General features: G+C 43.9%; 1 protein-coding gene across 1 annotated transcript in view; it reads left to right on the plus strand.

Moving 5' to 3' along the window:
* The window catches only part of LOC115131527 (teashirt homolog 1-like), a 34,337-nt gene extending 21,048 nt beyond the window's left edge, over positions 1–13,289 (plus strand). Inside the window, exon 2 of the mRNA XM_029663316.2 lies at positions 8,764–13,289. Within this exon, the coding sequence (XP_029519176.1) occupies positions 8,764–12,149 (3,386 nt within the window). The 3' untranslated portion in view covers positions 12,150–13,289. The remainder of the gene's footprint in view (positions 1–8,763) is intronic.
* The last annotated feature ends 3,489 nt before the right edge of the window (positions 13,290–16,778 follow it).

Raw genomic sequence — 16,778 nt, forward strand, 5'->3', positions numbered from 1 at the left:
TAACTACAATAGCTAAACCTTGCTGTCAGTTCCTCCCAAACCTTTACCGGGTGGGAGTCATAGGCTACACTAACGCTCAACTAACATTAGCAAAACATTAGGACCTCTTTGGTTGGATTATTTCAGAGAAGCAAGTGATATTGGGGGCAGAGGCTATACTAGTCCATTATGTTCAGTAACATTCCGCTAACATTAGCGCAACGTTGGGACTTTGTAGTTGCATAGGTTTTAACAGCAGCCAGCTAGATGGGGATTGGCTCTGCAGTGCTTATGATATAATGGCCATTGTCTCATCTCTGAGCAGCCTGGAGTTGACAGTGGAGGGAAAAGGTGATTTATAGACTGCACCCGTCGCTATGGCTGCTCAAAGATGGCTCCCAGAGAACATGGACAAACAGAGGAGGGGAGAAAGGAGAAAATGAGAACAGGGAAGGAGAGAGACGTGTACTGCAATGCAGGAGCGAAGAGCAGGGGATTAAAATGAGTGATTACCAGAAGTTTTTTGGTGACATTTTTGTTAGTTTTTTTTGTTTGTTGCTGAATCAGTTAACTTTAAGGTTTCATGCTGCTTGTTCGTAATAGTTTAAAGGTGCGCTACTAAAGTAGCCACCCTTTGCCTTGATGACAGCTTTCCACACTCTTGGCATTCTCTCAACCAGCTTCATGAAGTAGTCACCTGGAATGCATATCAATTAACAATTTCCTTGTGAAAAGTGAATTTGGGGAATTTCTTTCCTTCTTAATGGGTTTGAGCCAATCAGTTGTGTTGTGACAATATATGGGTGGTATATAGAAGATAGCCCTATTTGGTAAAAGACCACGTTTAATGGACATTAGACTGGTGGAAATCTGTCCTTTGGTCTGATGAGTCCAAATGTGAGATTTTTGGTTCCAACCGGCATGTCTTTGTGAGACGCAGAGTAGGTGAACGGATGGTCTCTGCATGTGTGGTTCCCACAGTGATGCATGGAGGAGGTGTGATGTTGTGGGGGTGCTTTGCTAGTGACACTGTCGGTGATTTATTTAAAATTCAAGTCACACTTAACCAGCATGGCTACCACAGCATTCTGCATCGATACGCCATCCCATCTGGTTTGTGCTTAGTGGGACTATTATTAGTTTTTCAACAGGACAATGACCCAAAACACACCTCCTATAAAGGCTATTTGATCAATCAAGAAGGAGAGTGATGCTGCATCAAATGACCTGGCCTCCTCAATCACCTGACCTCAACCCAATTGAAGTGGTTTGGTATGAGTTGGACCGCAGAGTGATTTGTTTAACACTGTTTTGGTTACTACATTATTCCATGTGTTATTTCATAGTTTTTATGACTTCACTATTATTCTACAATGTAGAAAATAGTACAAATAAAGATGAACCCTTGAATGTGTAGATGTGTCCAAACTTTTGACTGGTACTGTATGTATGTGCATATATATTTTGGGTGATTGGATTGTAGTGATGTAGACAATTGCATTGTTAGAAGCTACAATATTAAAGCTGATCTACCCCCTAAAATGTGTTATTTATTAGAATAAATAATAATAAATTAGGAAACGGCTGGTCACAGTTGGTAACTTTTCCCATGACTAAGAATGAGTGGTGGAAAACATGCAGTGAGTAAACCGTTAGTAATGTCTTCATGTCGGACTTATCTCCCTCTTCTGGATGGGGATGTCACAGTGGTCAGAGATGATAGAACTCCCCCCTCCACAACCCAATAGTCCTGTCACCTCCCCTCCCCTTACCCTATTGTTTGAAGCTAATGTAAAATGCACGGTCTACAGTATATGACCCATTTTAGCAGGCCATTAGCATAATTTGGCTGTGGCCAGCGAGTTAATGTACTCGCAGATGACAGGGAAATTGTGCTGCACAACCTTAGGGTTTAAACAAAGACCTACGACGAAGTAGGCCACGCTTTGCATAAGGGTGGACATTACATTGTGTGTGTGTGTGTGTGTGTGTGTGTGTGTGTGTGTGTGTGTGTGTGAATTGCGCCGAATACAACAGGTGTAGACCTTACCGTGAAATGCTTACTTACAAACCCTTAACCCACAATGCAGTTCAAGAAATAGAGTTAAGAAAATATTGACTCCATAAACTAGAGTAAATTTTTTATAAAAAGTAACACAATAAAATAACAATACCAAGGCTATATACAGGGGGTAACGATACCAAGTCAATGCACAGGGGGTACAGGTTAGTCAAGGTAATTTGTAAAATGACTATGCATAGATAATAAACAGCAAGTAGCAGCAGTGTAAAATCAAAGGGGGGGTCAATGTCCGGGGGCCATTTAATTAATTGTTCAGCAGTCTTATCACTTGGGGTTAGAAGCTTTTAAGGAGCCTTTTGGTCCTAGACTTGGTGCTCCGGTACAGCTTGCCATGCGATAGCAGAGAGAACAGTCTATGACTTGGGTGACTGGAGTCTGACAATTGGGCCTTCCTCTGACACAGACAGTATATAAGTCCTGGATGGCAGGAAGCTTGGCCTCAGTGATGCACTGGGCTGTTTGCACTACCCTCTGTAGCGCCTTATGGTCGGATGCAGTTGCCATACTGCTCGGTTAGGATGTTCTCTACGGTGCCACCTTAGAACGTTTTGAGGATCTGGGGATCCATGCCAAATCTTTTCAGTGTCCTGGGGAGGAAAAGGTGTTGTCGTGCCCTCTTCACGACCTGTCTTGGTGTGTTTGGACCATGATAGTTTGTTGGTGATGTGGACACCAAGGAACTTGAAACTCTCGACCCGCTCCACTACAGCCGCGTCGATGTGAATGGGGGCCTGTTCGAAAGGTGGATGAGAAGGCACAAATATATTATACCTTTGATAAAAGGTGTATCATATCAAATGATCTTAATACAACTTTTTTTTCTTTAATGTATATCTTTATTATTTTTATCCGACATTTCACGTCTTGTCAAACGTGAACGCGGGCACTCAGTTGCGTAGCAAACATTGTTGTCCTCCACCTCATGAAGATTTGGAAAGCCGAGGAGATGAATTTGCACGTCCTGCTGGAACAGTACACCAGCTATTGGAGGCCCCGCAGGTATTGTGCCATATGGTTAATTATTACACATGGGTGGCGGGGATTGGGGGGCGTGGAACTGTGAACAGACTTTTCTAAGGGGAAGTTGAGGGAAAAGCATATATTAATTTATAGCAACCACTCCACAGAATCCACGGCAACACAAAACAATGTCACCTTCTAGAGGTGGGAGGGGGCGTTATACTGGAGAGAGGTGGGTGGAGTCTGTGTAAAACAAGCCTCAGAACTTCAAAGCCCCCACCCCTGCTTAGGGTAACTCCCTAAGCAAGGATGGTATGGTGGAAAAATATCATTTATTTGTTTAACCTTTATTTAACTAGGCAAGTCAGTTAAGAACAAATTCTTATTTACAATGACGGCCTTGCAAAAGGCCTCATGCAGGGATGGGTTCTGGGATTGCTCTTCCCTGCTATAGGTTGTGCCTGGGCAAATTGGTTTGGACACCCGAAATAGCATTCAAACTTTGCTTGCTGAATAATACCTTCATTATTTCTTAAAGGAGATTGTATACCATCAGCAGTCATGAGAGAGTAAAGAACAAAACAAAGATGTCCTCACCATTACAGTAAATAAAATGCCCAACAAATAGGATGCCCTGTGGGTTTTATTTTAATTTTTACAAAGAGAACTGAGAATCATCTCGAAATTAAGCCTACGCTGTCGACCCTTTTACACAGGTAAATGAAAAGGTCTGTTTTTCCTCAGTCTTAGGGTACGTAGGCACTAGGCCTAAAACGCCAGCTTGCTTTAGCATCGGGCCCACTAGCGCTTGGAACAGACAGGATCAAACCACCCCGGCATGTGCAGCAGTGGCTGTCCCAGAGAAGAAGACGACGAAAGAGAAGAGGGAGAATGAGATTGTTCTGTATTCTCCCTGACATGCTCTGCATTACCATAATTGGCTTTTCTACATGATAGGACAGAGGAAATAATAATGTCATTTTATTTACAGCCTGTCCCACTGTCCCCCTCTCTCTCACACACACACACACACACCATGCAGGTCAAATGACACACACTGATCAGGCCTGTCCAAAGCCATCACAGCGGAGGGGCTGGTGACAAAGCGAAGCGGGGAGAAAGGAATACGACTCGCAGCGTTTCAGCCCCCATTTTGAAGGGCGTCTAAACGGCGACTCGGTTGCCCGTCTGGAATAGCAGAGAGCCCGACACAGGCTAAATCAGAGGAGTGAGAGCAGGCGGAATTGGACATTAGCACCACAAATGACTGCCGGGATTGGTCCTCTTCTCAGAGACAGAGTAAATAAATAAGGAGAGTTGAGAGGGGTGTGTGTGTGTGGCATGTGTGTGAGTTGCAATTCGCCGGTGCTGCTTCTCGCTCAACTGCACTCGCTCCCTGTCTCACGTTGTTTCTCTCCCGAAGGCTTTGGTTAAGTTTGACACCAGCCAAATGGTGTAGCCTCAGCGTCCCATGACAGATAGCATTATGGGTTTAAGTGGCAGATTTGCACAAGAGAAACGAGCAAGGAGAAATATACAGTATGTGAAATGACTCCATTTTTCAAACGTTCTAATATAACATTATATGGAGAGAGAAACTGCCGGTTCTCTCGGAAAGCAAAAGTTCATTTCCACCTAATTTGTTTTGAAGCAGTTGATTCTCAAGTTGTTCCGATGTCATTTTTGAGAATGTCAACGCAGTAGTGCGTGTGAGAGAAAGCACAGCTAGTTGGGAATTCATTGTTGCATAGTATCACAAACTCTGTGCCATAGACACAATGCAGAAACAGTACTGTGAGAGTACAAAGGTTATTTTCATGCTTAGCTATAACGGATGACTTTTTTTTATAAATGTAGTATTGTATTGCAGATTGGAGCTTGGCATAGAGAAGGCTAGTACATGTTTCCGTATGAGTGACTGTGAGAATGTTTGTCTGTTTTTATCTATGTACTATACACTTAGGGGTGGTGTGCGTGCGCGCGTGTGTGTTCGCGTGTGTGTGTGTGTGTGACAGCAAAGGCCCGGTAGTGTCCTGCCGAGGTGTCACCTGTCTGGAGGAAGCCCGGGCCAAAGTGACAGGCTCGTCTCTCGACGCAGATGGCCTGCTCTCCCTCTTCTTTCCACAGCCGTCACACGTCCCCTCTGTGTTTGACACACACACACTGACACACACACACACATGTCATTGACACTGACACAAACACTTAAGTGACAAACACACACATGGGTTGTCAGATACAAGAAACACATGAATGTAGTGAGACACACACACACACACAGGGACACACCTGATGGATAGATGCACACAGAATATCTCCCTAGCACACCAGGTGGATAGATAGGAATAAAATGCTTACAAACTAACCCTCACTCGCACATACACACATACAAATGCACACCTTCTACTTTGTGTCTTGCTGCCTCAGGTTACAGTCAATTTCACATACTTTCCCCTCTACCATTTCAGACCCACCCATAGACAGACCAACTCTCCTGCTCACACCTCTGTCAGCTAACTCCTAAATGCACCTTTTTTTCACTCTTTTTTTTGTTGTTGTTACAAAGCTTTTCCTCTCCCATTCTCCATGACAGCACAAAGTGGGCTTATTTTTTATTTTCTCTCTATTTTTTTTGACTGACAACCACAACAGCATCCCCCTTCCTTCCCTGCCCCATTTTTAATCCCCCCTCCCTCGCCCCTCTCTCCATTGTTCTGAGTGAGGCTTGAAAGCGGGCGGCTCAACGAGTAGTGTCAGCATCTCCCCATCTCTGATTGCCTTATTAGCCGCCGGTGGCACCAGGAGCTCTTTTTCTTTCTCCCCACAGATGCAAAAAAAGGAGGGAGAGAAGAAGCAAAAATGTCTGACTTCTATGTTGTTGTTTTTTCTTCTATCGCTTAGAAAGAAAGGCTCGTTTTGTGGACACTTGACACCCACCACCCTGACCCGAACACCTGACACTGATACATGATTTGACACTTGAACTGCGCCGTTGGTTAAGGGCTTGCAAGTAAGCGTTTCGCGGTATTCGGCTCATGTGACAAAACCGATTTGATTTGATTTGATGGCTGTCGAGGTGGAGGCAGCAGACTGGGGACGTCGGGGGAAGTGTGTGTGTCGGGGGGTCTGGACTGAGGTGTGTGCAGGAAAAGACTGACTTTATTTTTAAGAGATGTCAGGTTGTCTTGTCTGTCTTTTCTGTCGAGGCTGTCTCTCTTTACCCATTCCACTCATTAAGAGCTACGGGTAACTATAGTGGAGACGGCAATTTTTTGGGGGTGGTGTGCGTTCTTTAGTGTGATGAGCTATTTAGAGACGGCGAGAGAGTAAGCGTGATGGGGGAGTTTTCAGTGCTTTGAGGTACTCAACCAAACGCTCTAATGAAATGAAATACGGAATGCTCTTGACAATGCACCGACTGTTGATTTTTATATTCTTTTGACATTGGCTTGAATTTGATTCTTTTTGAAAGGGTGTAATGTCGGGCTCTGGGGTAGGCATAGTTGTAATGTTGGACAGCTAGATTGCAGGTATTATGTGAGCAATAGTGTAGTATTATCTTTTGTGTGTACGTCTACACATATTCAGTACACGCTAGCACAGCGATGGATGTTCATACACATTTATACCAGCACACGCACGCAGACACAGAGAGACTGAGACACACACACACACACACCGTAGTCACAGTTGCTTATGGCCCTCCAGCTTTTCCCAGGCAGCAGTAAATGGCAGCTCACAAACATCAGGTATTATGTCTTCTCTGATTATGGGCCTGAGCGGCAACACGCTGTTCTGGGGCTGACAGCACATCTGCCTCCTCGCTAGAGACTGATACTGGCACCTTGGACAAGCATCTTATGGGAGAGGATAAGGTGAACTGCCCGAGCTCTGTCTCCATCTGTCTGTCTCTGTCTCTCTTTCACTCTCACGCTCCCTCTCTCTGTCCTTTTCTCAATGTATTTCTCCTTCACGATTAACCATGCAGCACATTGTCATATCGAATGAAACATGACATAATATTGCAAAATTCGAACAGGTTTGACAGTTGGAAATACGTTCCTCTACAACTCTTAATTTGCTACTTAGTGCAGTTTAGAGAAAGTTGATGTCTGACATTGTCTCGGAGTCCAGAGGGCCTGGAATTATACTTGAGAGACGGTTGACACTGTGTTTATAGACTTATTCTCAAAGTAACATTTCTGCCATAATTCCTGCATGGCTACAGGGGTTGGAATCCCATGTCGTTTGTCTGCCATTAAAGATAACCACTCAGGCAGCTGATCAACACAGGCAGTGCCTTGTCAAGTGCTCAGTCCTGTTCCGTAATGGTCATTAAGTAAATGGTATGGATGGATTATTTTTCTCTCATCTTGTGCCCCGACAAAGAGTTCCATTATTCTCTTTTCGAGGCTGGCAACACTTAAAAAGTGTCAAACCCAGAGGAAAATGCTATTTCATTAGCCACATGCCATGCTGTTGTTACTCATTAAAACATTTAATCCTCCTTTATCTGATGAACTACCACATAAGGACTACATCATCTTTTTGGTATTGAAGAGAACATGTATTTTTATAAACATATAGGTCAAATGTGTAGTTTTTCCTCAATTCTGTTTTTTTTTTTAAATAGTAAAAAGTACTTTGATTAAATGTAGAGGAACCTTGATATAACCTTGACAGTCATTCTGTGTGGAGAAAGTATACTCCGAACTCACGCCCCCCCCATCCTCTGTGGGTAACACTGTTTCCCTTCTCCCCGCCAGCCGGCACACTTGACTCCCTGAGAACTAGTACAGCGTGGACGGTGACAACATGGCATGTCATGTCCACCGGCAATTTCCACGCGTCATACTGTGAGGACTTCCACTGCCAATGCCAACTCTGTGCCATCCCAGCCGAGGGCCTGGCACGCTCACCCGCTATCGCTATGTCACACATCACAGGCAGGGTGTGAGTGGCACAGTGGCAGCAGAGACTGGTTCAAAGTCAGAGAGAGTCCGTGCCCTCCATCTAGAAGAGAGGAAGCCATTTTAGTACATGAACTGGCTTGTGACTGTTGGGGTCACCTTTTTTTTTCCTGGGCAGTCTAATCATTTGGATATTTGAAATGGATAGGATTTAAGACGGTCAACTTTCCTTTGTATCTTTGCATTCAACAGTATACATCCATATAGAGTGTATGACAGCGTGCAGTTGAAACGTAAAAGCACGACAAAGCAACAAACACGAGAGTTCTAACATACTCAATGTAGGCTACTGACCTTTTTTGTCAAACCCAGTGGACTCTCGCTGTTGATTAATATGCATCTGCTGCTTTGGGAACCGGTTTTCCATCATGTAGAATTGTGCTTGTGTCCCTAGTTTTTGAACTCAAGGGGAAATATTCCTCTTGCTCATCTTTGTTCTCCTTTACCCTTGCTGAGCCATACTGTTTGATGCCTTCGTTAGGCTGCACAGTGTAGGGGACTATCTATCATCGTCAAGATATGGACGTTTGCCACTTTTATAATTGCAAAGCAGCATCCTCCGCCAGGACTATTGACTCAAATATCTTAAGAATCATTGCACCCACCCACTCTTACACACTCCGAGACACAGACATGCAGGGTATACACACGTTAAACACAGACACTCATTACGGGATAAACACATCAAGAATCTCTATACACATCTGATGGGATGTTCTGCCCCGATGAGTTGGCTGATGTCCCTTTTTCCTCTCATCTTGTGTTTTTCAGCTTACGGGGACGAGGAGGAATTTAAGGCTGATGACAAGATCGATGAGGAGCACCTGCAGGACGACGGCCTCTCCTTAGACGGCCATGACGGCGAGTACCTCTGCAATGAGGATGACGACGCCGGGGACCGATTCAGCTTCCAGAACTCCCCGCTCAGCAATGGGACCAACCCGGACGCCGGCTATGCCTCTCCGCTCAGTGATACCAGCGACCAGCTTATTGACTTCCAGAGTACTCCCTCCAAGGACGGACTTGATAAGGAGGAGGAGGAGGAGGCAGTCAGAGGAGAAGTAGAACACCTGAAGGTCCCCAACGGCCTGTCTCTGCAGGACAGCCTGGCTCAGATGAAAGCCGTCTATGCTAACCTGATCTCTGAAGCCTCTTGGTCCAGCATCACCATGGACATGCTGAGAAGTAACAGCAACAAGGTCAGCAGTGTGATCAGCAACAGCAATGGAAGCAGCCACAAGGGGAGCAACGTTATCCTTAACAGTCATGCTAACAGCCTTGTGAACAATAATAACCACACCAACAGCAGCAGTGGCACCTCTGCCCCTGCCAACACTACCAGCAACATTAGCGCTACAAGCACCGCTAATACTACCAACACTGGCAGCACCGGTGGAGTGGCCTACGACTGGCACCAAGCTGCTTTGGCCAAAACTCTTCAGCATACACCCTACAATCTCCTCCCCGAGCCAAGCCTCTTCAGCACTGTGCAGCTGTACCGGCAGAACAACAAGCTCTACGGCCCGGTGTTCACCGGTGCCAGCAAGTTCCGATGCAAGGATTGCAGCGGAGCCTATGACACACTGGTGGGGCTCACGGTGCACATGAGTGAGTCGGGCCACTACCGTGATGACAACAAGGACAAGGAGGAGGAGCGGGGAAAGAGGTGGTCCAAGCCCCGTAAGCGCTCCCTCATGGAGATGGAAGGCAAGGAGGACGCTCAAAAGGTGCTCAAGTGCATGTACTGCGGACACTCCTTTGAATCCTTGCAGGACCTGAGCGTCCACATGATCAAAACAAAACACTACCAGAAAGTGCCTCTAAAAGAACCCATGTCAGCCCTCGTCTCAAAGCTGGTGCCCCCTACCAGAAAAAGAGCATTTCAGGACTTGATGTCCCCATGCTCACCAGAGTCTGTACACAACACACCTGGTGTACACCTGGGAGAGACCTCAAAAGACCAGAAAGTGGTTAACCCCTATGTCACAGCAAATAACCGCTACGGCTACCAAAATGGCGCCAGTTACACCTGGCAGTTTGAGGCGCGTAAGGCCCAGATCCTCAAATGCATGGAGTGCGGGAGTTCCCACGACACCCTGCAACAACTGACAGCCCACATGATGGTCACAGGACACTTTCTGAAAGTGACCAACTCGGCGTCCAAAAAGGGGAAGCAGTTGGTGTTTGACCCCGTGGTTGAGGAAAATATACAGTCCATTCCTCTCCCTCCGACCTCTACACGACTCCCGGTGTCCAATGTGAAGTCACAGCCTGATTCTCCTCCCTTGCACTCCTCCTCCACTGAAGAGAAAAGGGAGGAGCATGAGGAGAACATGGAGATGAGTGAACCAGAGAAGAAGATCAAAGAGGAGAAAGAGGATCCGCCTGAGAAATGCGAGAAACCTGGCAAGGCTGGACATTACAAGTATCTCACAGAGGAAGACCTGGAGGAGGCTCCCAAAGGAGGTCTGGATATCCTGAAGTCCTTAGAGTTCACTGTGTCAAGTGCAATCAGCAAGGCCCAGACTGGCACGCCCACTTGGGGTGGTGCTGGCTACCCTAGCATCCACGCTGCCTACCAGCTCCATGGGTCTTTGAAGTCCTCCATGCAGAGTGTCCAGGTGGTTCAACCCTTGTTCAGCACTAGCAGCTTGAAGATGATGTCCTCTGACTCCAGCAATCTGATCCACTCTCCGAGCAGCCCTTCCCCACCTCCAAGCCACAAGAACAATGTGTTGGCCATGGAAGAGCTGGTGGAAAAAGTCACAGGGAAGGTCACTGTGAAGAAGGAGAAGGAGGAAAAGACTTCCGAAAATAAATTCAAAGCGAGATCTGCCAAGTCACCCTCTCCACTGTCCAAGGAGAGGAGGGGCTCACCCAAGGTGGATAGCCTCAACAAGCCAGTGAAACACATTGCTGTAGAGGATCAGAGTGAGCCTAGAAGCAGAGAGGGAGAGGCAAAAGACAACAAAGCAGATTTGTCAACGAAGAACGGAACAGACGTGCCAAAAACGGCAATTGGAAACAGCTGTAACAGCTTGGGAATCATCACTGATCACTCACCGGAGCAGCCTTTTGTCAACCCCCTCAGTGCGTTGCAGTCCATCATGAACAATCACTTGGGAAAGGCCTCAAAGATGGCCACCCCCTATCTAGACCCTCTGTCGAAGCTGTACAAGATCAGTAACAACATGGTGGAGAAGCCCATGAACATCTCCACTCAGGTCAAACCGGTTCAGTCAATCAATCCATTCTATGACAACAATGACCAGCCCATGGACTTGACGAAATCCAAAGTTACTAACGGACTAACTGCGAACAGCACCTTCACTACACTAAACAGCACTCCCAACTGTAATACCAATAACAGCAACAGACCCATCCTCTCAAACTTGTCAGAATCTCTGTCGTCCCAAAATGCTTTGATGGACATCTCCGACATGGTCAAGAACCTGACTGGTCGTCTGACGCCCAAATCCTCCACTCCGTCCTCCATCTCAGAGAAATCTGATGCGGACAACAGCGCCTTCGAGGATGGCTTGGAGGAGCTCTCTGCAGTCCAGAAAAGGAAAGGCCGGCAGTCCAACTGGAATCCTCAGCACCTCCTCATCCTTCAGGCCCAGTTTACCTCCTGTCTCCGGGAGACGTCTGACGGCAAGTTCGTCATGACTGACCTAGGCCCCCAGGAGCGGGTCCACATCTGCAAGTTCACCGGTCTCTCCTTGACCACGATCTCCCATTGGCTGGCCAACGTCAAGTACCAGCTGAGGCGGACAGGCGGGACAAAATTCCTGAAGAACATTGACTCGGGCCAGCCCCTGTTTCTGTGCAGTGACTGTGCCTCTCAGTTTAGGACTCCTTCCTCTTACATAAATCATTTGGAGTCCCACTTAGGCTTTAGCATGAAGGACCTCTCCAAGCTTTCAATAGATCACATTAGGGAGCAGCAGGCAGTTACCAGAATGATAACAGAGAAGACTTTCAGTTCCCTGGGACTTACCGAGGAAGACTCGGGCTCTGTATTTCAGTGCACGCTTTGCAATCGGACCTTTGTCAGCAAGCACGCGGTCAAGCTTCACCTTAGCAAAACACACGGCAAGTCGCCGGAGGACCACCTCGTCTTTGTCACTGAACTAGAAAAGTTTGATAAAGCCTAGATGAGGTGGACGAAGCTGATGGCATGACTGATTACTGAACCGTTGCACTATATCTCAATACTGCACTGCATCTCAACTGAGACTTTGTGGAATCAGTCCGAAGTAACTGCTGTCATAGAACTGGGCCATGTTCTGTTTTTGGATTTCAGTTGTCTTTTTATTTTTCAACACACATTTAGCGGATCGTTTCTATGATCTTTAGGATCTTTTGTCTGTGCATGTTTTTCAGTGAATTAAGATTAAACCAACGTTTAAACAACAACAAAAAAATTGACGCAAACACACAAATTCTGAAAATATATGATTGATATGAAGTTTTTTTAGTTGTTTTCAACTAATCATATTGGAAATACATTTTAAGTGAAAAAGTAAGAAGGATTTCTGCACTTGGGCTACTATGAAGAGGTACACATTAGGATTGTTAAAATAAACTCAAATGGCACTGATATTTCAACGTTTAGATTCTCACTTCTTCTGATCACCTCCAAATTGCATATGGGGTAGAACATGTCAAAGGATGATATGTAAGGCCTAATGACAAACTGCAGAAATAACAGAATACTCATGAATATGTTCAGCTTTTCTCTGCATATTTGTTTCACTAATCAAGTATTATTTAATGGTGGTATTGCCATATTTGCTTTGATACCCGTTGTATTTTTATTATTGTGTGCCGCTTCAGTTTCAACTTGTAAATGAGGTTTTTAAAACTGATAAATATATAAATGATCAGAAAGTATGTGTAAATGTATGTAATCATATCTTGCTATTTGCAGACGCTCAACATTCTTTGTACTGTGTGCATTTTTCTATTATCACTTTATAGAAAATATGGAAAAAATAAATAACTATGTACTGTATATAGGTATAAATATATACAGTATATATATACTGTAGAGCCAGAACATGTCCTTTTTCAATGAAAAGTAAGTCCTTCGTTGTGGTTTACATGATTTAAATATAACTACACGGGCCATCTCTTCTGATGCATGGTACTGTATGTTAAAATAAACATGCAATGCACAATAAATTATACATTTCAATGTTTTATCATTAATACTGTTGAGAATTCTATCCTCTAAATCATGAAAGTATTGTTTTTTTCTGCAATTGTAAAATAAACTCTAAACCTGGATTCTGCTTTGTTTAAATTTGAGTTTTTTTTCTCAATAAGGCAATATAGCATCATGGAGGAAAACATACCTTTTATTTATTCGTAGTGGATATGTAAATTCTCGACTTCAAGATAACCTGACCCTCAGAAAAATGTTTGTGTTTTAAGTGGTCAAGACATGACCTTTCATATGTAGTTTGTCTATCACTGATTTAGAGACACTACTATTGACTGTCAAATTGTGTGTTTTGTCTGTCATCCTCTTGATGACACACACCAATGAGCATTAATGAAGTCACAGAAACGAGGTAATGTGTCACAGGGACCCACAAACAACAAGCTGCACTTTGAAGAGATTCACGTGACAACGGAGTGGAGAAACTTGTGGGTTTGGCACAACAGCGCCTGTTAAGCTTCTCTGTCTTCTCATAGCAGTTTGTTTCTGGTGACGGCCTTCCCCTTTTGTTAATGATCTTAGAGCGGTCCTAGCGCTTAGACTATGTAAAACGCTGTAATCATAAGTAAGGCCACAATGCAGCTACCTGCAGAGCAGACGACAACATCGGGAGGCACAGTTAAGCAGATTTGCATAGCTTTGCCTCGAACACAACACACTGGATTCCAGGGGGATTCATGGACCTCAGGAATCAAACGTTTACTCCTTTCAACTCAATTACGGGACGGTTATGTGTTGTGGACACAGGGGGCCACAGAGAGAAAAAAAATCAATACGGGGTATGAGAGAGAATATATCATCTCAAACTCTCTTTTACTTGAACAGACAAATAGTTTCCCAAAACCGTACACATCAGTCAATCAAATAATATTATGAATCTCTTGAATGTCATGGATTGGTAATGACAGGTGTCATAGTATAGTCATAAGTGTTGCGTATGTCATGTGCCATAAATCATTGGTTAAATAGTATCATGGGTACACCAGTGTGACCGGTAGAGAACTAAATGTATTGTTTTGATGATAGCAAAATCTAATATCCTCTGCCCAATCCAATGATTTCATTAGATAATGTAACATACACATTGTATATTACAGTGAGTTTCTATGCCATCACAGATAGGCCAGAGCAATTGTCCTCCACAAGTTCAGAGATCAGTAGTCAATGGCATCTGACTATTTGAAAAAAAACAGAACTCAAAGAATTGACGCTCAGCGCATTTAATCCCAGTAGGAATAGCTTCAAATTTAAGTTACCATAGGACATGGGTATATACAGTAGGCTTAGTCACTTCTCTTGCCAAAATATAGAGAATAAAGGATATTGTCATTAAAATCAGGATTTGTGAGGGACTTAACAGTTTCAGATGTATTATAGAATTAAGCCTCCAATTTCTCTGAGGCACCTGGGAACTCGATAAAGGGGGCATGGCAGGTTTCTTCCGGAAGGTATTTAAGATGACACAGTACTGCCACCCAACACATCTCTTTTACACTCGCCTGAGGCACTTTAGAGAGAAACAATAAGGAGCCGGGGAAGTCAGTACCTGGAAGTCATAAAAGGAAAAAAAAAACACATTCTATGGGATTTAAGTCACAGAGAAAAGTTGAGTCGACATGGGACATAAACATTGGGGGTAAACACTGCTTTGAAAAATGAATATATGGGGTTTGTTCAGTTGGTACAAACAGGTGGAAATATTCTTAAATGGAAAACATTTATTGGGAGAAGTTCAGGTACAGTATCTTATGAAATGATGTATCGGCTTATGTTTAGTCACTGATTGGGTAGACGTGGGGTCCACTTAGCAAGTTCCCTTTGTGTAAAGAAGTTGCTGGTTGAGTGGTATAGTCTATCTACTGGATTTTAATTAAAAATGCTTTACCTGGGCTTGATTGAGCTTGCTTGGCACAATGGAACAGTCCCAAATGTGCAAACCATCTGGTACTAAAGGCTGGCTCCAGCAAACACTCAAGGCCATTTGAACTCATGGTCTGGTATCACATGCTGCACGTATACCATTCCTTCAGATAGTATTCATACCCCTTGATTTATTCCACATTTTGTTTTGTTGTGTTACAGCCTGAATTCAAAATGGATTAACTGATTCACCCATCTACACACAATATCCCATAATGAGAAAGTGATTTTTGTCTTTTGAAATATTAGCAAATGTATTGAAAATTAAATACAGAAATATCTAATTTACACAAATATTCACACCCCTGAGTCAATACATGTTAGAACTAATACCATTGTCAGTGATTACAGCCGTGAGTCCTTCTGGGTAAGTCTCTAAGAGCTTTGCACACCTGGGTTGTACAATATTCGCACATAATTTTTTTAAACTATTCAAGCTCTGTCAAGTTGGTTGGTCATTGCTAAACAGCCATTTTAAGGTCTTGCCCTATATTTTCAAGGTGATTTAAGTCAAAACTAACTAGACTACTCAGGAACAACTACAGTGTATATTTGGCCTTGTGTTTAAGGTTATTGTTCTGCTGAAAGTTGAACTTGTCTTCCATCAACTGTTGGAAAGCCGACTGAATGAGGATTTCCTCTATGTTGCCTGTGCTTAGCTCTATTCCGTTTATTTTTATCCCAAAAAACTTCCTAGTCCTTGCCGATGACAAGCATACCCATAACATGATGCTGCCACCACTAGCTTGAAAATATGAATAGTACTACTCAGTGATGTGTTGTGTTGAATTTGCCACAAACATAACACTTTGTATTCAGAACATGAAGTTAATTTCTTTGCCACATTTTTTGCAGTTACTTTAGAGCCTTTTTACAAACAGGTTGCATGTTTAGGAATATTTTTATTCTGTACAGGCGTCCTTTTCACGCTGTCAATTAGGTTAGTATTGTGGAGTAACTGTAACAGCGTTCTTCGTTTGTCGAAAGAGAGGACCGAAATGCAGCGTGGTGGTTACTCATGTTCTTTAATGTAGAAAATAGCGATACATGAAATAACTTATAAATACAAAAAACGGAACGAAACCTAATTACAGCCTATCTGGTGAAACTACACAGAGACAGGAACAATCACCCACGAAATACAACGTGATCCCAGGCAACCTAAATACGGTTCCCAATCCGAGACAACGAGAATCACCTGACTCTGATTGAGAACCGCCTCAGGCAGCCAAGCCTAACTAGACACACCCCTAATCATACGCAATCCCAAATCCTATAAAACCCCAATACGAAACACAACACAAAACCCATGTCACACCCTGGCCTGACCAAATATATAACGAAAACACAAAACACTATGACCAAGGCGTGACAGTAACTACAATGTTGTTGATCTATTCTCAGTTTTCTCTTTTAAAGCCACCATTGACCTCGTCAAATCCCAAAGCAGTTTCCTTCCTCTCCAGCAAAATAGTTAGGTAGGATGACTATCTTTATAGAGTCTGGGTGTATTGATACACCATCCAAAGTGTAATAAATAACTTCACCATGCTCAAAAGGATATTCAATATGTGCTTTGTTTTTTTTTGCCATCTACCAATAGGTGCCCTTATTTGCAAGACATTGGAAAACCTCCCTG

Source organism: Oncorhynchus nerka, linkage group LG7 (genome assembly GCF_034236695.1).
Source record: "Oncorhynchus nerka isolate Pitt River linkage group LG7, Oner_Uvic_2.0, whole genome shotgun sequence".
In the NCBI taxonomy this organism is placed as follows: domain Eukaryota; kingdom Metazoa; phylum Chordata; class Actinopteri; order Salmoniformes; family Salmonidae; genus Oncorhynchus; species Oncorhynchus nerka.